We start from the raw sequence: 25,279 nt of genomic DNA on the forward strand, positions 1-25,279 counted from the left end.
AACATTTCACTCTTCCCAGAGCAACCAGCTTCTTGTGAAATGTTTCTGGAAGGCTGTTGGAGATAAGCCTGAGGGTCTCAGAAGAAATGGGTTTCTCTCCACATCTTCCATCTGCCTGTTTCCTTTCAGTTCTAATGAGATGCAAATTCCAGAATATTCCGAATAAGTAGCCAACAACGATTCATGTCACTGGAGGCAATCTGGAGCTAGGGGGGAGATATCTCCCAGATAGAAGCTAGGTGAGGCCAGGCCAGAAGTACCTTCCATAATGTAACGAAAGAGCAAAGATTTCGAGAGGAGAGGCCTGAAGTTGTCCACTCCCTGTGCAGTTGCAGCAGAGACTTGGCTCCTACGCAGAGATGAAGCAACAAGATGCAAACAGAAGCATAACTAAACACTATCAGGAGTGGAAATAGCACGCAGTTATTTGCTGCTCAAACATCAGTAATGACGTCAAATTCATTTACAGGTGCCCCTTTCTCTCCGTCGCATAGATTCATCTCGGCAAGCTCACCTAGAAAGTGAGCCTTTGTCTCAAGCAAATCCTGCCTTTATAAAACTAAGGACATTTTCTCTTAGTTCCAGGAATAGTGAGTCAGATGGGGAAGAGGCCACCTCTAGTGTTTTATCAAATGATTTTGAATCTAGATGTTTCTCTTTGAAATCAGAAGTGCCTCTTAGTACCTTCCTATGGCATAGTTCCACACTTTGGAGTCTCCATCCGCCTCGCCCTACAGAATGGAGGAGATGCCATTCCTCCTGTCCTGTGTGCTCACCGCCCAGGGTTACTCTCCTGAGAGAAAGCAAATCAATATTTTATGTCATAATTTATTAATTTTTCTTTCCTTTTTGAATGGTTTTGGGGGCTGGAACCTAAAGCGGGCCCAAGCTGTACCCCTGAGCTGGGATTTAATCACCTTTTTCTTACTTTTATTTTTTATATTTATTTATTTATTGAGACAGGATCTCACTAATTGCCAGGCTTTGAGCTCACATTCTTCCTATGGCCTCGTGAGGAGCTAAAATGACAGGCCCACAGGCCTGGCTTACACTTTTTATCAATTCTAAAACATGTCTTCTAGGTTTTTGCAAATGGTCAGATGTTTCCAACATGGCGTCTATTGCAGTTGGCGGCAATGTTTCCTCACTCTTAGTGGTATGTGTATACTGATGCGCCTTTCAGTTGGTGCAAGAAATTGTTTCGTATTGTCGAATTGATACTTTAGATAATATCTGAAATCCATTGATTACTGGCAATGGGCAGCAAGTTGGATGGCTTACTTAGCATACACTAATAAACAGAGACCTTTTGCCTCCAAACAAAGTCCCACTGCTGCTGTTGACAATAAATTAGCAACTAAAATCATGCTCATACACCTAGGGTGCTACATTAATTTTCTCGACAAACATCTATTTAAAACAGCATCAGCAATATGCCAATATGTTCCAGGCACTATTGTTATCACTAGGAACACAGCTAAAAACAAAATGAAGTCCCAGATCTCATAAGACACTCATGTGTGTGAGGGCAGTGGAGGGGTGCAGGTGCCAATATCCATAGAAACTTCAGGACGAGGCAAATGGAAACTGAGAAGGGGGAGGCAGCTACATTAGACTACAAGATTAGGAAAGACATTGCAATGGGGCTCTTGGGCTGAGACCCACATTGTAGGAAGGAGTCACAAGGCAGGACCTGCAGGTAGGATGTTCTTGAAGTCTTGAGAGCACAGCAAATGGAAACTGTCAAAACTTGGTGAGTAAAAAAATAACAAAACTCAGGGCAGCTAAAGCCAGTGGGAGAAGGGAAGGGAGAAGCTATAGGCACACACATACTCTGAGAGCCATCGCAGAGAGGTGTACAGAAATGAAGGACGATGTTGGCCCAGGGATTTCTCACCCTTCTTCATTTCTATTTGTATCTGACATCTCTGCCAAAGAGCCCCAAGGAATAAGTAGCTTCGCCTTGAAACTTCATGGTCGGTCCCAAACATCCACAGTCTTGCTTTGAGTTTATTCTCCCAGAGGGTGAGAAGGTGCTTACCAAGCCCCGGGAATAACTGTGATCCCTGCTGAGGCCCTGTGGGGGACTGTGTCACTCACTCCACTTGGCTGCTTCCACTGTCAGCACGTGAGGATGACACCTGGAGAAGACAGTCAGGATTGACACCTGGAAGGAAGAAAACAGGTTTCCTCCACCTGCCCTCTCTGCCAGTTGATACATGAGGCACCTGTCTGGGGCAGCCCCTTCTGCTTCGGGCCACAATGCAGCTGAGTACTATGGACTTCAAGAAAGACAATTGTATGGTTTTGTAGCCATCGTGGGATTCAGCCCACGCTTCCTGGAACCGCCAGACTCCAGGCTGTGAGGAAGAGCAAAGAGCACACACATCTAACCTTTCTGCCTCCAGCCTTGTCATCCAATGGCACGTCGCTATGAAATTCCAAGTCCTTGAGCCTTCTGCATGCTCCTTTGACTCAGCTCCAATCGGTACCAACATTCCATCCTCTCTCCTACCATCTGCACTACACAATGACCTCCTTCAAGACCCCTATATCTTTCTGGATAGCCCATCTTTCTAGAGAACAGTGTGGAAGCTTTACACACACACACACACACACACACACACACACCCATGCATGCACACTATCACCACCACCAAAAAGTAGACAGCAATGGCTCCCGAAAATGTGGAAGGACTAAGGTTCTAGCAGAGGTCTGGGATTCGGGAGAGAAGCTAAGGAAAAGGTTGAGTGGCATCCTAAGCCTCACTGTCATTGTTTCTGTAGACATCTCTGCCAAGATTTCATTCAAAATCACTTACTTTTTACAAAATAAATTTGAAATCTTCTGGAGTGAAATGAATGGGTATATTTTGTTCCCAACACACCCAGTGCATATTCCACGGCTATGAGGAGCTTGGCCAACCTCCTTGATCCTTGTGAAAACAAGACTTTATCAACCTCCCACTGTGTACATCTGGGTCCAGGTATTATTTATTATAGGGGAAGAGCCTAAGAATCATAGGATGTCGGTAGCAAATTAGTCTCTATTCCATGACTTCCAGGAGCAACCCCCTAGCAGATGTGATAGTCACAATGTCCTCAGCTTCAATAAATGTTCCTTCAGGGGCAAAATCAATCACACTGAAAGTCACTGTCGTGGAATTGTTAAGTATTTACCTGTCTTACAGGACTGGTTTGGGCTTTAAATGAGGTAATACATGAAAGGATGTTTTGTGACCTGCTACTTCTAGAATATGTAGGAAACAGTCGATGGTGCATCTTGATGCCAATAAATAAGCCAAATAAATAAGTCAATCCTGGATGTGATGAGGAAGCAGTCATGTGCCTCCAGAGCTTTGGAATGCTTATCTTTTTGTCTATCCCTTTAAATCTTGGCGAGACTTTATCTTTGTCAACCCACAGCCAGTCATCAATTACACCAGAATGATACAAGCTCTAAAATCTAAAGGGTTTACAACTCTACAGCCCTGGGTGTTAACTCCTGAGAGCCCCAAAATGAAAACAAAGTAAGTTGCCTACTGATGGGCTGAAGGGGACCAAATTTGCATGTATTTGTTTGTTTATTCATTCCTTAGTTTTCAAATAACTTGCTCTGAGTGTCTGCTGTATAAAATACATTAGAGTTAATGGCTTAAGAAATAAGGATTACTGGAATGCAGTGCCCAGGGGTGAGGCTTGCTCCATCTAAAGTAAGGGTCAGCACACTGCCCACAGCCTATTTTTATAAAGTTTTATGGGGACACAGCCATAGCCATTGCTTTATGTGCTTCCTATAGCTGCTCCTGCCCTCTCGAGGCAAAGAGGAATAGCTCTAAAGAAAGTGCGTGGTCCACAAACTCTACACTATTTCCTGCTAGTCCTTTCACGGAAAAGGCTTCTACAGGGAAGATGGGCACTAAAGAACAGCCAGGTGTCATTCAGTGTAGGGGACAGATCTTAGGAGACTAATTTCAACTTGAGCAAGCCCTATCCCTGTGTAAAATCAACTCCTGAAACCCCCAGGGGCAGTAATAATAAACTAACATCGACTTTTACCAAAGTTTATTAAAATCTAGTGCCCTACACCTACTCCTGGTTCAAAGCCTCTTTCTGTATTAGTCGTTATTTTTAAAGGGGACAGACCTGCCTACCTGATAGCCATGTCCCCGTGGATGCTACAGTTTGATCCCACAGTATCAGGAGAGTAGACATCAAGACTACTATGTAAACACTGTCTCTTGCCCTTATGGAGACTGTGTCACGCAATAATTATAGCAAATTCATACCCTCTTCATCCACAACTTAAAACCTTGGACACTTTTAAGGTCTTTTCAAAAGAACACTGCAGCCCAAACTTGCGGACAAATCCTAGGATAGAGGGGAAGCCCTGGAGACAGAGGTAGTAAAAGATAGCATCCTGCCCATGTGTAAGAACTGACCCTAGCTAGCATCTACATGGCAATGATAACTTATAACCAAGTTCTGTGTTAGGCAGGACCACCATCATCACCACCATCCACAGCTCTGTTAAGAGCAAGGACAGTCACCTCTGAAGTCTGACCATCACAGGACCTTTCCCTATCCTTTCCTCCTGCCAACTAGCATACCTCCACTGTCCTCAATGTCTCAGATTCAGTTTAATTCCTTACTTGGGTTCATTAGTACTAGGAGACTCCAAAATGACTGAATGGGGGCTTGATGATGAATACAAGACTCTGGCTTTCTCTGGGTCAAATTTCCTAGCTTATTTTATTTTATGGCCACTCTTAGAGAAGTACGGCACACTTTTCTAGCCTCCCCCAGGAAGCAGCATGGCACACTCCATCTTTAACCTGTAATCCCAAGCAACAAGTCAAGCCCCGCCCCCAAACTCCACTCAGACATTCATTCATAAGTTTTCAATGTTGACTTCCTCCAGATCCCCAGAAACGTCCCTGGGAGCTTCTAGGAGACTACCAAGAGTCACGCGAAGCAATGGAAAAGCCACACTGGGCTCCCATTGTGTCTACTGAGCATGTGTCATTTACACTTGGGCTTTGATGATAAAAATAGAAGATTTTGTTTCAGAGAAGCCTCAACAACACACCCCCACAACTCTCCACGTACGGAACTTACGGTAAATGAACCTAAACTCAAGTGCAATGACAAAGGCCAAGTTAGATCGCAAAATTACTCTGGGGCTGAGCTCAGAGTCCGGGGTTCCTGGCTCCTGCTGAAGGGTGGCAGAAATATAAAAATGGGGTGCTCTGGAAGCAGTCACGACTGAGGTAGAATTTTGCTTTCCTTGTATTATTTGTGTGGGTCTCAGGAAGTCTTTATTTTCTGCTAGCTACATCTTCCTGGCACACAAAATGGACATAGTAATATGATTAGTATATAAATGAGGATGAATAATTCAATGACGTTAGCAGAGTGTCCAGCAAGGGTCATCATCACTGCTTGCTGTGGGTGTTCTGGTATATAGTTGCTCTCTTTCTGACCTCTCCCACTCCCCAACTTACAGAGGGCTTGCAATAGCAGTTTATTAAAACGCCATCAAACGGAAGGAGGGACTCCTGCCGAGGGCACAGAACTAGTGTTGTCCTTCCAGACTGATCTAGGTCTTTAACAAGTGGCCGCAGTGTTCTAGCGACCCTAACTACAAGTGTTGCTGCTGTCAGGCAAAGACAGCCTGTGAAAAGCTTCTCGGACTCCCCCGCCCTCGGTCTATCCTGCTCAATCATGCTAGCACCACTAGGAAGGCAACAAATTCCAGCCGCCGTTCTAACCCCAGGCTCCTCTCTCCCAGCCTCCTCCCACCTCACTTAAATAATGGCTGCGCAAATGCCGCCGAGACCATCTTCAGCTAATTTCCTTCAAGACATGCAAGCTGCTAACGCTGGAAAGCACAGATAGTGTGCACTAGCAAATATGGCCAAAATTAGATTAAAATAACCTCCCGATAAACAAATTACTCACCGAAAATAAATATTGGACTAGTAATGGTGGAGATAACTAGAAGAACAGCCCCACCACATGGCGGGAAGAGAAACTACAGGAGCCACTGCCTGCTACTCAGTCCACACAACCCGCCGCGTTGGACCGGGGCGGGAAGGAGAAAAAGGGACAAACGGAAGAGTCACAACCCTTTAAATTAAACTTTTTAAAGGAGCATTTAGCGGAGAAGGCTGGACTTGGAGCCCAGAAAATAAAGAGGAATATGCTGAATTGGATGTGGCATGACGTAATAGGAGCCTATTCCTGCTTGCTCCCGTATCTCATGTCCTCATTCATCAGCCTTGTCTAATGGTCACCCTCGAAGCAGCAGATATGGGCCCCTCCCACACACACCAGTGTTCCGACATCTCTCACTGGGCCCCATTTGAATGTAATGTGGAGTGGACCGTGTAATGTTTCTGACTTAAGCAATATATGAGCTTCCAAAATAGCGCCCCCACCCATACTTGGGAAAATACTTTTCTTAACTTCTTTCCCGCATCTGGTTGTACCGCCTTTGAGTTAAGTAGACCTAGCCTCTGGAATCTCTTTCTGGTGCAGCATAGGGCTTAGCTCACTGCCAGGTGAACCCTGAAGCCTGCTAACTGGATAGACTACTTAAGCCTTCCAAACTTCAGTTTTCACACTTGTGTAAGATGGGAACGGCAAAGGCTCCTTTTCAGGTTAAACGTATCCACAGTGTCTGACTTTCTTAGAACTCAATAAAAGGTGGATATAATACAAGTGTTGTCATTTTAAGCCAACACTGTGGTGATGGATGTGGCTTCCTATGCTGCCTTCATATGAAGCCAATGCAAAAGTCTATCCCTGTGATATATATATATATATCCTTAATATATATATATATATATATATTAAGGAGATATCTGGCTTATTGGCTTATTGGTTATTGGGGAAATATATTACATGCTTCCCTAGAAGTCATAGTAGAAGAGATATCAGGTATATGAACATACCACAATCACTAAGACCCAGTGGAAACATTCTAGGAAACTGGACTCCCTCCTTATCCAACATTAATTGGCAGAGCCACTTATGTAGCCCCATAAGAGGTATAAAGATGTAGAAAGAAGCCCAACCCCTGAGGGAGTGCTCCAAGAAGAAAATAGTGAGACATGTTTACCTGCAAAAGCACATGATCATTTATTGTATCATGGCTAGTTTCATTCTGTGTAAAGCAGTTGTTCCCAACCTGTGGGTCATGACCCCTTTGGGGGTCACATATCAGATATCCTGCATATCAGATACAATTCAGAAAAGTAGCAAAATTACAGTTATGAAGTAGCAATGAAATCATTTTATGGTTGGAAGTCACCACAACATGAGGAACTGCATTAAACCATTGCAGCCTTAGAAAGGTTGAGAGCCACTTTCCACTGTGACGGGGTAAGTGGGTGGTACTCACACAGCCCCTGACAGAGGCACGTGTGCTGAGATCTGAGAAGAGCCATGAGTGTTGACTGTCAGAGCTCCACAGAGCTCACCTCTTCTGCTCACTCCTCAGATTTCCTCCACGGGGATGAGAGGGACAAGGAAAATCAAGAGTTTCCAGGGCGTTCTGGAGCCATATGTTTCTAACAATGTCCCCCAATTATCTTGCAGGGGAACCATGCGAACTAGATTGACATGGCTAAGTTCTTCACTCAGCAAATGCACTTGTTTGACAAGGCATGGTGGGCAATGCCTACTATCTCAACACTAAGAGGCTGGGGTCTGTGGACCATGAGTTCAAGTTCAGCCTAGACACACAGTAAGATCTAGGCCAGCCTACTCTCAAGGAGGGAGACTGTGTTTCAAAGAAAAAAAGAAAGAGAGAAAGAGAAGTAGAGAAAGGGAAGGAAATAAAAAGGAAAAACTAGATCACTCTGTTCAGCCATCCCACTGTGTGCCACATTCCACTTCATACTGTGTGTGATAAATACAGACATGGCCATAAATTAATCAAAAAATACCTGATTGGGTTCAGAAGATAGATGAGTTGGTTTATAGAGTACTCATTGTGAGGCATGAGGTCCTAAGTCCAACTCAACCCCCTGAAGGCAGACAGAAATACCAAATATGAGATCATGAACACGCTTGCCATCCAGATCCTGGATGTTTGTTGGAGACAAACAGATCCCTGGGGCTCACCAGCCAGCTACCTCACCTACTGGGCAAGCATCAGGTTGAGTAAGAGATCCTTTCAGAAAACAAGATGAAAAGTGATTGAGGAACAGCTTCTGAAGGTCATCTCCAGCCTGAAGATACAAGTGAACCCACACAACTGTACCTGTATGTACACACACACACACACACACACACACACACACAGAGAGAGAGAGAGAGAGAGAGAGAGAGAGAGAGAGAGAGAGAGAGAGAGACAGACAGACAGACAGACAGACAGACAGACAGGCAGGCAGAGAATAAAGAACAAATGTTTGAAAATCTACAAGGAAAATTCAAGATTTTACAGCTGTGACAGCCAGGCCATCTTTAGTCTCATTAGGAAACTAGCACAGGAAGCAGAATGAGCAATCTGGAGAGCAGGTCTGTTAAGACAGGCCACCGCTCACGGAGGGAAGGCCACATGCTACATGCAAGACGGGATAAGCCCATGAGTTCAACAAAGGGTGTACCAACTGCTGGTACTTGTGTATGGCCACCAGACCAAGGAGGCTACAACATCAACCATCTTCAAACACTCGTCCATTCTGAAGAGATGCCAGCACTCCTAGCATCTTTGGCAAATCATGAAACTGGCCCATCTTGGGCATTTTGCTGTAGGGTAAACATCTGGCCAGTGAGTCCTCCAGCATCTGCACTGCTGGCCGGCAGGCTACAGCAAGCGTTCATTGTAAGCACGAGGCTGTCTGGCCATGCTAGGCCTCTCTGTATTTACGAAGTTTGCCCTTCTTTCTTTCCTTCCTTCCTTCCTTCCTTCCTTCCTTCCTTCCTTCCTTCCTTCCTTCTTTCCTATTCTTTGCGGTAACTCTGCTGCAGGCTATCCGCTGTGAACCAGACAGACAGAACATTAACTAGGAAGGGCTGTCTGTGAAGTCTCATCTTCCTGCCAAACTTCCCATTAGCCCTCTTGTATATTCCCCTCCCTTCTCCTTTCTCTGCATTTCTTTCTCTGCTAACTTCTCTAGCCTCCTCCCATTCCCTAACTTCTGCAAACTTCCAGAGTCTTCTGATTGCTAATTCCTAAGGAGGAGAGATGGAAATATGAAGTAGACTCTTCGGTCCCTTAGTAAGATTTAGGGCCTGAACTGGACAGAAGAGGTTTTCTTGTGTCAAGATTATATGACCTTTAAATCTGGGCAGCAAGGTTAATGCCAAGACATTTTTGGAAGATTCATCCCTGGGGTGAGCACAAATCAATGATAATCCTGTCGCTGCCCCTCATTCAAGGGCTGCTTCCAGGCTCACAATTGTTCATAAATGCATTCATGGTTAATGTGTGCACAAAGGAGGCTAAGAAAGAAAAATAAAGAGGGAGGGACTGTGGGGACAATGATATTAAGAGATATAATAAGAAAGAGAGGAAGAAGGGCAGAGAGAGACGTGAGAGAAGCAAAAGCATGGTGGAGGGAGGGAGAAAAGGAGGGAGAGAGAGAGATAGAGAGAGAGAGAGAGAGAGAGAGAGCGCACAAGATGTTGTTTTGGCTTGTTAGAGAAAAGCAACACAAGCAATTGAAGTAGTGTGATTTCTTAATCAAGGCTTTATTAAATTTTGATAATAAAAAGCTAAGTGCTTTTGGATAGAATAAAACACAAAAAGGCAAGTTCTGGGCACAGGAGCATTTGGTGGAGAATTTGTGCATGCGTGAGCATAGAGAGGACCTGATTTGAGGAACAACAATGTGGAATTTAGATCAGGCCGTTCTAATCTAAAAGGCAGAAACAAATGGACTCTTGAATACACAATGACTTTTTTTCATTTTTTGGTGTCAGATGGCTGCAACGACTGGGCAAGCGGCCTGACTTCTGAGCAACATTTGCCTGCCTAGGAATTGAAAGAGATTTGAGACATCTTATGCTTCCTTTCTCTTCCACATCTCCTGTGCTGGCCTTTCCCGCAGCCACGGGAGAGAGAGCCAAAGAAAAATAGTAAACTCTCGCTAGTGTAATCCAAAGTTCTTTTCTTTCCCTGTGACCTTGCTGTGGGCAGGGCCCACACCTGCTGAAACTCTAATTCTGCTTTTTCTGCCACTCGTGGTGATCAACTCCATTCAGCCACAAATAAATAGTGGCTTGGTGACCTCAGCTTCCCAAGCCTCTCCTAGCATTGCCTGTCGTAGGAACACCGACTCCCCCCGACCAGTAAACGTTTTGTTCTAGTTTTATTTAGACAGGGCAATGTCCTCTGTTTCTGATGCAGTTACTGAGATCTACTACAACTGCCAACTTCTATACTCACCGACAAGTAAACATCAATGCCAGAAGAGCTGACACCTAAGAGAAGCATGTCTTTTATAGATTAAAGTGGGACGAGCCTTCCAGGAGAGATGTGTCACGTGCAATTTGAATTTTAGACAGAATCTGACTTCCCTGCACTGAAGTTTAACTGATAGGAACTCACTCTGCAAACCAAGCAAAAAGGCATTCCATGTTAAGGTTTAGTTACACATGACATGTAGACATCATAAAGTAACTAGGAACATTCAAGGCATCCAAAGTCCTGAAGAAACTCCAGCCTACCTACATTGGTGTCAGCGAAGTCCAGATATGCAATGCCACGTATACTTCAGTTAGACCACTGATGGTAACTGTTTGGTAGGCTGTGAGTGCTCCTTAAACTCATGGCCCAACTTTTCCATCTAAGGGCAGCTTACGTTTGTGCTGCGCTCATGTATACCCACGCATGAGAGTTGCCCCTTACAATGAAACCTACCTGCTCTCCTTAATCCAATGCTTTCAGAATCTTCCTCAGCAGGTTCTCCTCCAAGTAATTTGTGAATGTTCATAATAATGGTCTCCCTTCTGGGTTCTTACCACTTATGAATGCACAGGAATGATGCCTGGTGCTGGGGAATCGTAGATCAATTATGAAAGATGAAAATGTTTATGAAGTGCCAGGAGAGGTATCTAGGGAAGGAGCCTTTGAAACTTTTGGTAGATTTCAGCTCATGTGTGTACCAACAGGTGCTGGTGGCTCTCTAAAGAGGGCAGCTTTGACTTCCCCCTGGGTGGGTGGGTGGTTACATCTAAACACAATCCCAGGTGCTCATACATAGAGATCAGGGGTGTTGCTAAATAGCCCGCAACGCATAGGACAGATCCTAACAAGAAATATTGAATCCCACGTGCCAGTGGTGCCAAGGATGAGAGTCTGATAGAAATGGAGGCTGCGTATTTCGTGGGAGGAGAATATCAGAGAGCCTCTGGTCTCACGGTACAAATAACCAAAGACCCACAGACTTATGTGGACAGCTCAGCAGAATTAGCAGATAACCCCATGTATCTTCCTAACGGGACAGGAAAGCCTGCCTTATATGTGGAAGACAGCAGGCTTTCGGTTCCCTAACAGTCTATTAGTAAAGTAAATAGAGATTAGAAGTACAAATGCTAAGACCATTGGTTCTAGGCATAGACTGTTGAATTTAGGTTATAGGGAGCAATCGCACTATTTCGTGCCGGTAAATGTCACAAATCATTCAATTAACTGTGATCAACACATATGTACTTTCAGCTTTGTTGTGTTGCTTACAAGAAACACATGGATCAGTGTAGGTGACCCCTGTCCCTTAACAGCTTCTGCTGAGAGACAAGGACAAAAGCAACTTCGGTATAGTGACGTCAGCGCTGAGGCAGGAACGCCCTACGGGAGCGGAGAGCAGCAGCGCCTCGCCGGTGGTGGAAGGAAGATCCTGCAGGGGACATGAATCAGAGCCAGCCTCTAAAACAGTAGTTCTCAGTTTGAGGGTTGTGACCCCCTCTTGGGGACTGAACAATCCTTTCACAGGGGCCGCCGAAGACCACCCGGGAAACACAGATACGTTACGATTTGTGACAGTAGCAAAAACAGGTGTGAAGTACCAAGGAAGTAATTTTATGGTTGGGGGGTCAGCACAGCATGAGGAACTGCAGGGAAGGGTCACATTGTTAGGAAGGCTGAAGACCACGGCTCTAAAAGAAGACCGTAAGGTAGAAAGCCCCACGCCACTGCAGCTCAACTTGTTAAGCGCAGCCAGTGTGCAGAAAACCTAGCCGCAGTGTATAACCGAGTCCGTTCATATTTATACATACTATGGTCTGCTCCTAGTTCAAGATACCATGATCTTTATCACTGAAGCTGAGGAATGAGAGATTAATTTCCAATTTTTCATATCACAGGTACATATTATGAAAGGGTCCCTAACTTCAAGCTGAAGGGCTAAATGGGTCCGTACATTGGAGGTGAGATGGCCCTGCTTAGCACTCATGGCTCCCTTCCAAGGGAGCATCACGTTTTCTGTTGCCAAAGCTGGGCTGGGAGGACTCAGAAGAAAGCTAGCGTATTCATCGGTTAGCCCAATGGGCAATGTTCCTCTCCTTCACATCTCTAACCCCACTACGTCAGACACAATGTGTTAAAGCAGAGAATGACAACAAGGGCCATCATGAGAATCAAGACATTAAACTTGTACTAATTCCGCTCTAAAGAGCCAGTGCCCCTCCCTAGAAACCACAAGCAACATCTTTCCATCTTAGGAACTCCACAGACTCCCTCTCTCCCCTCCCCAGTCTGCTCTCACTGTCTTTAGTCTACCGCATGTTTCAAAGCTGTGTTTGTGGGCAGGCTTGGACGCAGTATGAAGTTCCAATCAACCAAATGAATTCAAGATTCATTTTTTTTTCTCTCTCCAGTCTATAAAAGGAAACAGCATGTGCGTTGGCTTTCTCTCCATACTTCTGGTTGACAGAGATGTATGGTTGGTGGAGAAAGAATGTTTTTATTTTATTTATTTATTTATAAGTTTTATTAAAGTTCACCTATTACCCACAGGCCCCGGGCTCCCTATAGAGAAACAAATATCACTATTGAAGAAGCTGGTTTCCAAGGTGCCAAATTAAAACAGATGAAGCAGTAAGGAGGGGAAGAATAAAAACATTAAGCCAAGATTTCACTCCCAAGTGCATCATATCGTCTATTATATTGCACACATGAAATTGACTCCCAATGTAATTAGGCTAAGGCTATGAGGCAAAAAAAAAGAAGAAATCTCACAATAATTCAGACCCTCCAAGCTTTTCTTTTCCATCACTCACATAGCTGAGGAAAGAAGTAACTTTTTAATAAAAAGAAAGAAAGAAAGAAACATAGCAATATCTACATTGTCCAAGTGATTCCCATCACCCTATCTGCCCAAGCACATACAGTCATGAGCTAAGTTAAAAACCAACTACAAGAATCTGCTACATACCCATAGTCTTTCCTTCTACTGGACAGCCCCACGGGCGGGGATTTATTTAGTAATACCGAAGGGCTGCTTCCTATGTCTGAAGAAATTGAAGAGTCCCCAGAGTGGCCGTAGACAACTAACTTCCCTTATTGGGAAAGCTGTCTTTGTCTTAGCTACTTTTCTTGTTGTGATAAAATACTCAGACAGAAGCAACTCAAGGGAGAAAAGGTTTATCTTGGCTCACAGTTCAAGGAACAGCTCACTATGGCAGAGAAATCAAGGCACCAGGAGCTTGAAGCCCGGACCATGTCACAGCCACAGCCAGGAAGCAGAGAGCAGTGAACGATCTCTCCTAGTAATGGTGGCACCCATATTGGTCAGATCTCCCCACCTCAATTCATTCAGTTATGATAATCCCTCATCAGCATGCCAAGAGACCTTTCCTTTAGGTGTTCCAGAGTCAGTCAACGTGACACTCAACACTAATGGTCATATGTTATAAGTGGACATGTCCACGTGGAGGTAGTGCCACTCTCTTCCCCACAGCAACTATATTCTCTTCTTTCTCCAATAGACGTGGCACCCAGCTCCCTATTTCTTCACAGGTCAGAATGGAGCCATGGAACAAAAGAGTCACTTTCACAAAAACAAAAATGGGAAGAGATAACCCCTCTTTTAAAAGGATGCTTACTGGATTTCAGCAATGCCGCCAGAACTTCAGTGGCTGCCCTGGGGAGAGAGAAAGAAAAGTGAAAAGTCAATGTTCAATGCTCTCTTTCTGTTAGCCCACGGACCCCATAGGTAGCGTGTTCATTTGCCGCCACCTATCAGACTCATTATTAACCACGTAGAAGGCAGTCTATTGATCTCTACTGACCATTAAAGAGGCATAAATGTAGAAATCACATTAAGTGAGGTGTCTGTCTTCCAAATGGGTCTCAGAGGTCCCCTCTGCTGCTGAAAATATCCTTCCTCCCCCCTATTGCTTCCCACCTCCCACCAACTTCTTTGCACAGTGTTCTTCTTTTGTTTTTTGTTTTTATTAACCGCTGCTTGTACTAGCCTGTGTACTTGTCAGTTTCCTGATTTGTACCTGAAAACGTGAAGACTCTGGAAGTTGATTGGGAGGAAAGAAGTGAGGAGGCACGGGAAACAAAGCAATTCAGTGCAAACTTCCTGAACCACTCATGCCTCTGGGGACACACTGGGAAACATGCACATATCTGAAGGAGAAGCTGTTTCCTTAGGATGGAAGACCATTGCTTTTGCCCGCAAAAGAATTTCAAAACCTTTGCAGCAAAAACTCGAGGTGAATAAAACACTTCTGGTTCTGCTTCTTAGTGACCCTTCAGTTTGTTTCCAAAACCAGAGAATACACAAAACTCCGCTGCTATCCTTTGAATGCATCTCCCAAAGCTTATTTACTGGAGACTTTATTCCTACACCCATGACATTTGAATGTGAGGCGATGGAGGAGTGATTGAAACTACATGAGATAATGAGGGTAGGGTTCCAGGAGATTTTATCACCCATGATGCTCAGGGTGTGGGTCAATACCTACAACCTCACATTTGCTGAGACCCAAAGAGAAATGGAGACTCTCCAACTGACCCCTGACCTCTTGAATTAGAATCCTAACCTAACAAATCCTCACATGCACCTGAGGACCTCTAATAATGGGTTTAGAGGATACATTGATGTGGTCCCTATCCTCCAAGCTGGTGATCCAGTGGGGTAGGTGCCTTGCTGGGGGGATAGTCTCAAACTTCTCCTGCCTTCAGACTTACACGCTCCACTTCTCTCCTCATCTATTTGGGGGAGGTTCATCCGACTGCTCTACACTTTCCTCTCAATACTGAGCTACTTCCACATCTTCCCATTCCCTTTCTGTGCCATCCCAGCATAGGTCCTCTGTTCTGTAGCACCTGGATTTTGCCAATCTCCATGGAGCTGTTAAAAGTAGGGTTGCAGAAGCCAAAGTTGATAAGGGGGAAAAAAAGATGGCTATGAGAGACAATGGGGCAGTCTCCCAGCGGAATCTGGCCCCACTGTCTTGTGACTTTTCTGGACCAGTTTCACTGAGTTGAGTGATGTCTCTGCTGTGAGTTTGCACTGGGGCTGCAATCGCTGTTGCAGGAGTCCTGGAGATAGGAGATGCACCTGTCTCTCAAAGGCTTTGTTTCTATTGTAGTCTCATGTTTTCTCATTCATTTCTCCTCTTAATACTGCTGACTCTGCTTTCAGTATCAGAGAACAGACTGCCAAGATCACGGTGAGGTAAGAAATTAACCAACAGGAGATTCTGTAGGACAGGTGGAGGAAAGAAGTCCTGTTTGGGGCACAGGAGTGTGTGTGTAACCTAGGAAGGACATTCTAATCCCTAGGGCCCATTTCCCCCATCTTCAGAGGTGATGGGAACACATCAATGCTTGATAGGCCTTAACATAAGTCACAAGGATCATATGTACTATATCTATTTTTATCATTATTTTTTATTGAGCTATATATTTTTCTCTGCTCCCCTCCATTTTCCGCCCTTCTACCCTATCCTGTGACCCCCACACTCCCAATTTACTCAGGAGATCTTGTCTTTTTCTCCTTCCTATGTAGATTCATGTTTGTCTCTCTTAGAGTTTTCTTTGGTGTCTAGGGTCTCTGGGGTTGTGGACTATTGGTTCATTTTTCTTTGCTTAATGTCTAGAAACCACGTATGAGTGAGTATATACTATATCAATTCTGAAAAAGAACAAACAGCATTCCCCCAAGATTCAAGTTGTGGTGCTCTCTAAGCCAGTGTTTTCCTCTGTATATATCTTGATCTATTTTCTGTTCCTATGACAAAATACATGAGACTTTATAACTTAGAGTGAGCAGAGGTTTATTCAGCTCATTGTATCAGAGTCTGGTAAATCTAAGAGTATGGGCCCAACAAGTTCCTGTTACTAAATTATGCTATCTTGCTGCATAACACAGCAGATGACATTACACAGCAAGACGGAAAATGCAAAGCAGGTGAGAGGGGAGGAGGAGAACAAAAGTGTGGGATCAGGAAAATATGATGAATATTAAAGCAAGGCACCCAACCTAGCCTCAGCTCACTGGCCAGGTGTGCAGGATCAAGCAACTGGGTGTGACTGATTTGCAGAACCCTTTCACTGTGGGAAAAGACACGAGACAATAGGTTCTGGGGGCAGAGTAGAGGTGAGGAGGTAGGGAGGGCTAGAAGAAAATTAGGGTCCTGCTCCTCAACATGAGAGTCTTGACCAGCAGCCTCACATTTGTTGGGAGTCTAACAGAAGCATAGACTCTCAGCCCTGTTCCCTGAGCTGATGGATCAGAATCCCATGTTAACAAACCCTTGTGTATACATGAAAGAATGGTAATCAATGCTTGACCATGAATCAATGGGCTTGGTCATTCTTTGGTTGTTGACAGGGACATTAGCAATGACTCCAGATCTTAATTCTCCAGACAGTATCAAATAGCATGACAGTATAGCAAATAAATATGATCCCAACGGTGACATTATATAACATGGTCAGTGTCTCAGTCCAATTGAAGCTGATTCCTGGGGCACACGGGAGGATTTATTGCTTTACAGGTCACGGTTTGGGAATCTACATTTAGTTAGTCTCACAAAGGGCACACTTAGGGAAAATGATGGAGGGCATACATAAGGCCAAAATCTGGTAGTATAAAGAATTCAAGTCCTTTAAATAATGACACATTGTCCATTTGCTTTTAATTAAAAAGTATGATGTCAGTGATGGAAAACTAAGATGAACATTATCATTTACGAACCAGAGTTACAGAATACAAAAGGAAAGGAAGGAGCTGAGGGACTGCCTGCAATACTTGCCCAGATAAATCTAAGCATAAGAAAGCCACTAGGTGACTAGGAAGGACAGTCATATCGTTTAGAGAAAACAACAGCTTTCATTTAGGACAAACTGAGCTCACGATACTCGGTGTGAACGCCACCTGAAACTAGTTAGTGTAGTGCCGCGAGCATCCAGCTGCAATTCCGGAGGGCACTTAGAGGTGGGAATGTTTACTTACTAATTTCTACAAGAACTACAGTATTTGCAGCCTTCAGAATGGATAACTTCAAGAAAATTTAACCAAAAGCAGAGCAGAGGGTTAGGAAAAAAAAAAAAAAAAAGTCAACAACACTCAAGGAAGGAGACCCCTAGGGGTGAGAGAATGCGCAACAGGGAAGGTGGTGGAGTGGGAACTGGGCAGGGAACAGGGGTGGGGTGGGGGAGCTATTTAGCTTAGAAAATAAAAGTTACTAGATGGCTTAGGTCCGATGCTTTCTCAAACCTCAATCTGTGGCTGGGTGGTTGGTTTTAAAAATCAGTTTATGTTTTTTTTTTAATTTCTTAGATTTGTAATAAAATATATTGGAGCAGAATGTAATCTATTAATGACCTGAGAAACTTTTAGCTTCTCTGTGTATGTGTGTGTGTGTGTGTGTGTGTGTGTGTGTGAGAGAGAGAGAGAGAGAGAGAGAGAGAGAGAGAGAGAGAGAGAGAGAGAGTGCTGGGAAGGTAATACAAATGTTTTGCTTCTAAACAGAAGTAGTGAAGATGTTTAGGGTGTAATGACTGTGTAAGATTTAAATAACAAATATCTAGAATAAACTAATCATGACTGAAAACATTTGATATTCCAGTGGTTCCTGGTATATGGAACGCCGGTCACTGCATGAATGCTACCGAGAGGCACTTTGCTTTCCATCTAGTCACTACAGATGTGTAGCAATGGTCTACTGCTGGAGCAAGGGTCTCCTGATCTGTCTGGGTGTGACATGAGATACAATAACACTCAGCAGAACTGAGATAACTACTTTGATCACCAGATGCCTATACCAACCAAAAGAGAACATTTGGTTGGCTGTGGTAGAATAGCCTTGTAATGGCAGCATTTGAGAGGCTGAAATAGGAAGGTTGTGAGTTCTAGGACAGACTAAGCTACACAGTGAGACTCCACCTCAAAACAAGCAAATGTCAGATATAAGGCAATTGAGCTTAAATAAATAAGAAAGTTCAGTTACTTCCTATTGGAGAAACCAAGCCCACTGCATTGGGCAAGTGAATTGGAGCCCCATTTTGTGTCTTTGGGATACCATACTGCCTCCTTCCGAATGTGGACACCTAGCAGCCATCGTTGTGTTAGAGCCACGGATTCCATGAAAGGACAGGGAGGACATTATTTTTCCTGAAGTTCATTATTCCTTACTGCCACCTCACAGTGCCTGAGTGCTGAGCAGGCTGTCTTGTGGAAAGGAAGGGAAAATCTTCCCTCTTTCTCTACGTTCCTACCAATGACTGGGTCATTTGGGAAACTTCTGAAGAACATTTTAACCCAAAGAACTACAACACCCAAAGACAGAGTGACGACTTTTGTTCCACCCATTCTTCAGTGCAGGACAGTCCACTCAAGATTCGAGACACAGAGGATGCTCACACTCCCTTAGCAAAGGCTAAGGCTAAACCGTTGGCAGATTTAGAAATATTGCCCTGCCGAGCATTTACAAAAGAGCCACAGAGTTGCAACAATGTGATTTACTCCTCCGCTTTGAAATAAATTTTAAGAGCCATTTACTAGAGACTTTAATAATTGTCCCCACTACTTAAGGAAACTTTATAAGTATCAAATGCTACATGTCCTATATTCATCAGCATACATCACTTTTGAACTTCCCAGGCGTGACAGATGATGACATTACCCAGTACGGGATACATAGTCCACCTAAGGCCCTGCAGCTAGCCTGCAAGCTGCACACTGAGGCACAAGTCTCCTTCTGCCTCACTCTAAACATAAGCCCTCAGCTTTCTTCGCCTTTCCACACCATTCCAGAAGGTGTCCAAAACAACTCTCTGTAGCTTCTTTATCTTTCATAAACGAGCTACTGTTTATGGTCAGATGACAGAGGCAAGGTCTTAGCATCGATCTCCATCACTGAAGCAAACTTGCCGAGCTGAGTTAACTTGACTCAACGCTATACAGAACAACTGCACTACAGCGTGAGACTTAGGTATTCAGCGGTAGTCACAGAGGCAAGGACAGAGAACTTCACTGGAGGCAGGTCTTGAAGATCTTATGTGTTCTGATGAAGAGGTTTTTACTGAGCATCAGCTACACACCAGAACAAAGTGAAAGAACAGATATTGTATTCAAAGTTGGGGGCTGGTTAAAGAAATAGCAAATAGTAGTGTTTTTATACAGTGCACTAACTTCAGTTTCTCAAATGTAATACATGGTATTTTAAAAAGTAAAACAAGGGCTGGGAAGATAGCTCAGTGGTCAAGAGCACTCATTAACCTTGCAGATGACTCCAGTTTGCTTCCTAGCACCCCCACAGTGGCTCACAGACACCTATAACTCCAGTTCCAAGGGATCTGACACCCTCTTCTGACCTCCGAAGGCATCAGGCACACACATAATACATAGGCATGCCTGCAAGCAAAACACTCATACACATAAAATAAATAAATCTAAAAAAAAGAAAACAAAGGTAAGATCAGGGTAAAGAGACCATCTGTGCAAGAGGGGACTGCAAGTGAGGAGAGCGTAGCCAGGGTAGTTGTGTGAGAAGGTGACCTGAACAGAATGTGAAGAAATGAAAGGAATCACATAAACATCAGGAAGAAGCCTGTCTCAACACGAAAGGACAGCCTGCACAGACACAGAACCATGCTAAACCAGCAGACGAAGACAGGGGTATTAAAACTAGGAATAAAATGAAATAGGAATAAGTCAAATAACAGTTGGATAAAACAGGAGGTCCTTTATAGGAACGGAACACATTGCCATGAGAACAGACACCCAGAATGCCATCTGGTACATTCCAACCCCCTGACTAGTTTGAGAAGAAATAGAATGGTAGAACACACACACACACACACACACACACACACACACACACACACGAGCCAGGTGACCAAGAAAAATAAGCAATACATGGCTTCAACTGATCACTTTCAGGGAACCGTAGAACCCAAGGATGAAAACTGAGATGGATCCTGCATGGGGGGAGAAAAGAAAAACCTTAAGCATATGGTATCAAGGCTGAATCGGACCCTGTGCCCAGCATGGAGCTTTTCCATTTCTCTCTGGAATGGAAAAGAGAAAGAAACACACTCACACATCCAACTCTATCCAGATGCTGCCAAAGGCAGCTGGTGGGAACCCATCATCCATCATTATAAATTGTAACAGAAACTGAAATCCCAAACCCAGGCTGATTTGGTACATAACACACACCAGGGAGAGGGACAGGGGATGGCTACTGTCTGAGATGGAGACCTGGAGTATAGCTCTGCAGTGAACGAGCCCCACCCTTCCAGGCTTCTCATATGCAGAGACTGCCCGGGAGAGATGGTTTAGAACTTCTTCCAAGTCTGCAGGCAGCAGCAGCAGGATGGAGGCAGCCAAGCGTTTGTGAGAATTCCCAGTACCAGAAGTAGAAAGCTAATGTCTGGGGGGAAGGGAAGAGCAGGCTGAAATTGTCATGGGCTCCCCCACAGAGGACAGTATCTTCCTACTTGGGAATGTGACTCTCAAATTAGCACTTAAGGTAAACAGCTTCAGCTTCCTTAAATTATTCATAAAGTAAGATATACATTAATGTGCAACTATAATCCTATGTATGATGTGTATATATAAATGTATAATGTGCAAAGTCTATAATTAAGCATATATATGCAAGATAAACTTTTACAGAGTGTGTGCTAAATGACTATAGGAGAATCAGTGTTGTACTGCTCCTGGCTGATTGTCAAGCTCAGAGCTAACTCTACGGGAGTTATGCTTTGTCTTTTAATGATGCCTGTTCTGCGTGGGCAAAAGAACTCTCACCTCTATGTAACTCAGCTGTTTTTCCCTTGTAGAAATCAAGGTCTTCATAAATCAGACAATAGGAGAGACTTTAGAGGGAAAAATGTCAATCTTACTTATTTTAAAAAAAGATGGGATTTATTACTAAGAAAGTCCAACTGTGACCATAGTGTCTCCAAGAATGGTTAAGCGTGGTATACTGCCTGAAATCCCGCTCCATGTACCATGGCCTTGGGATTGCTCCACAGGCTGGAACGAGGAGTCCTGCGGTGCTCTGGGAAGTCATCCTTGCTTTCATCTTTGTTTCTTCTATCTGCCATAATCCCATTCCCTCATCTACCCACTTTATAACATCCAGGTCAAATTCCAGCCTCTGCTCTCCTGCAGTCCAAGCTTTGTTACTTTCTGCTGGTTTCTCATCCGCCTTCTAAGTTCCTTTACTACAGCAGATTTTTGGTAACAAGGGAATTGTGTATTTTTACATGAATCTCTACATTTGTCTAGATAAATTCTGAGGAGATCAGCTGTATTACGATCTTTGACATTTAAGCAGTTATCATAAAGCATGCTACATGGAAAATTCTTCAATAAATGCTTTGGGTAGGTAATAAATAACTGAACAGCATGTAACACTTTCCTACTATCTGAATGTACCTCCATAGGGAGGAAAATCACCTTATGTGGTGGTTTGAATGAAAACAGTCCGTATAGCATCATAGGAAGTGGCGTTATTGGAGGTGTGACCTTGTTGAAGCAAGTGTGGCATGATTGGAGGAAGTGCGTCACAGGGGGGTGGGCTTTGAGATTTCAGAGGCTGCCTGCCAATCCAGATGTAGAACTCTCAGCTACTTCTCTAGCACCATGTCTGCCTGCTTGCATGCCACCATGCTTCCTGCCATGACCATAACAGCCCAAGTCTTTGAAGTGAAAATTAACCCAATTAAATGTTTTCCTTTAGAAAAGTTTCAAGGTCACGATGTCTCTTCACAACACTGAAGCTCTAACTGAGACAATCTAGAAACCTATGGCATAAGTGCCACAAAGAAAAGGAATTTGGGGGCTGGAACTCAACAGTTAAGAGCATTGCCTGCTCTTCCAAAGGTCTGGAGTTCAATTCCCAGCAACCACATGCTCATAACCAACTATAATGAGGTCTGGTGCCCTCTTCTGGGCTGGAGGCATCCACGCAGACAGAATATTGTATACATAATAAATAAATAAGCAAATAAATAAATATTAAAAAGAGAAAAGGAATTTTGGAGGAAAACAGTTTATTGCCAAACTAAACCTATACCATATAACCCAATAATTGCATTCTTTAATGTTTACTCAAGTTAAAAGCTTGTATCTATACAAAACCCTGCACATGGATGTTTATAGCAGCTTCATTTGTAATGGCAAGAACCTAGGGCAATCAAAGTGTCTTTCAGTAGGTGAGTAGACAGACTGTGGCACATCTATACAAGAGAATGTTATTTAGCACAAGAACAAATGAACAATAATTAAGAAAAAAGTAATATTAGATGCACACAGAATTGTACAAATAAATCTATATAGCTTAAATGAAAATTTCCAATCTGGGCTGTCAGTGCTCCTTCCAAGAGCGAATGATCATATAACAAAAACCACAATACCTGGTGTTAGAGAACTCTTTTGAGTTGTTAGCCAAGGCTACCTAAGAGACTTCAAGAAGACATAGCCTATTTTTGCTGCCCCTAATTATCCCCCAGAGGCAGAGGGTAAGTCCCTAGTGCTGAAGACAGCATTTACTTTAGAGACAGGGCCCAGAGGATCCTGAGTTGGAACTGAGCTAACATACTTCCTCCTCAAGGACTATTTTTCGTGATACCAGATGGCTCCACGCAAGCTTCCTAGGGAACAAAGCAAGCAGAAGACCTACCCAGCCACACCTATAATCCACACTAATGACCAGCATGGAATGAGAATGCTAAGGGAGTAGTAGTGGCACACAAACCTTGGCAGTAACCAACAGCTCTCTAGCTGAATGTCAGACCCACTCAGCAAGAGGGAAATCATGCCTGGAAGAGTAATCATCAGTTCAACAAAGTTTTTGAAAATAAGAATTGTAGATGAAATCTGTTGACATATGTAACAGAGAAGAGGAAGCTTGTTGCAACAAAGCAAAATGGTTCTAAATAAGGTAAAATGTACTAAAGTCCAAGTTATAGAGTCCTTGTCCTATCTGACCACCCAGAAATAGCAGTTTCTTCTACTTGAGAGATACACTGCTGTCATAATAACAGAAGGTGTACTTTGTTAGCAGAAGGTTTCTGTCTCAGAAACAATTACTTTAGGAATTAATCTTGTGGAAATAAATCTAAACTGTGCATTATAAGTTATCTGACCAAAGATGAGTGTGTGTATGGACCTTTAGACGAGCACACTGTGACAGTTTTGAAAGCACAACCAGGACATTCTTTGTTTGTTTGTTTGTTTTTTGGTTTTTTTAAGATTTATTTATTTATTATGTATATAACATTCTGCTTCCATGTATGCCCACATGCCAGAAGAGGGCGCCAGATCTTGTTACAGATGGCTGTGAGCCACCATGTGGGTGCTAGAAATTGAACTCAAAACCTCTGGAAGAGCAGCCAGTGCTCTTAACCACTGAGCCATCTCTCCAGCCCCAACCAGGACATTCTTTAAATTTTGTCAAAACCTAATATAGCCTTCACAATCCTGAGAATATGTTGACCCTAAAATATGTCGATCATTTTCAGCATCTGGGTCATTAAGTCCTTCTTTGTGCACTTTCTTTCAACCCCTGTGCAAACTTAGGTTGCTCCAGGACAGAGATGCAGTCTGATCACCCTTTAGAAATTCAGCATGAAGCCTTCTCCTGGCATTACTATGTAGCTTATCTGAGTTGAAATTCTTTACAACTTCCAGGAGTGCCAAGTGAAGATACATTTTTTCCAACATGACAGGCCAGCTTCTTCTCTACTTGAATTCTCAGAAACATGGCAACAAATAAAAACATTGAATTTTTGTTAGTTTAAGAATCACAAAATGTAGCCTTTGATGTAATAGAAGGGTCTGTTCGGCTTTGGCCATGGTCTGGCAATCACTGGAATTCAGAGAATTCCCAATGTGACACATGTTTACCTGCTTCCTTTAAATGTTTTTTTTTTTTAAAAAAAAAACAAATCTAAGATGGTCCCATTGTCCTGTGAAGAAAGAAGTATAGGTTTCTTCAGCATACTTTTTTTTCTGATACTCAAACTGAATACTCTGGTTCTAGGACAGTGATATTTCTATGGTACAATGACATCCTTAAAAGAAATTTATTAAGAAAGAGAGGGGAAAAACATGAAATGGAAGAGGCCAGGAAATAAAGACACATGACAGTGTCTCTCTTCTGCTTAAGGCAGGGCTTAGGCTTGATGGGACTGTCTTTCTCAGGCTGTGGTGATGGAGTTGAGTTATTGTGTACAAGTCCAGTCTCCATCTGTGTTGTATACATTGTCCTCAAAGGGTCTCAAAAATAAGTAACATCTAATCCTTTTGACTCCATACATGCTATTGAAATAGCTGATAGGACAGACCTAAGTGATTGAAGTAACATACAACTTCAATATTTACCAATGGAAAGAATGACTTAGAGTCCCAAGGTGGCCTAAGAGGTGGGGATAGTCTAGGGGTGTGCTTGTTAGTGGCATCTACGTTAAAAGACCTTCTGGTCTTTGTAATGATACTCCAATAACATCTCTTCATTAACATCTGAACCGAGGTCATTTTCTTAGACGTGTGGACACAAGAATTTCTTACTCTGTAAGTGGCAGAGGCTGAGAAGAGGGAGAATTAGACATCTGTCATGCTGGGTGCATCACAACAAACTTCAGTATCTTTCCCAGGTTTTGAACGGTCCCTCGACAAGTCTGGTGTTCTAGACCTAGATACTCTAAATTATTATTATGCATTATTAAAGTTATATTAACCCAGTAGACAGAGTATGGTAGTGATAATATATGAAGTATTAAATATAAGTATTCATGCATGCTGTAACATTGAATAGTTGCTTCAACAAACATGATATTTATTAGTATAATTAT

At 43.4% G+C, this 25,279-nt stretch overlaps 1 protein-coding gene across 1 annotated transcript in view; it reads right to left on the reverse strand.

The window, feature by feature from the left end:
* The window catches only part of Agbl1 (AGBL carboxypeptidase 1), a 723,788-nt gene that overhangs the window by 646,326 nt on the left and 52,183 nt on the right, over positions 1-25,279 (reverse strand). The window contains exon 4 of the mRNA XM_087901337.1: positions 14,056-14,093. Within this exon, the coding sequence (XP_087757463.1) occupies positions 14,056-14,093 (38 nt within the window). The remainder of the gene's footprint in view (positions 1-14,055; positions 14,094-25,279) is intronic.

The sequence above is a fragment of the Myodes glareolus genome, chromosome 24, assembly GCF_982192425.1.
Source record: "Myodes glareolus chromosome 24, mMyoGla1.1, whole genome shotgun sequence".
NCBI lineage: Eukaryota > Metazoa > Chordata > Mammalia > Rodentia > Cricetidae > Myodes > Myodes glareolus.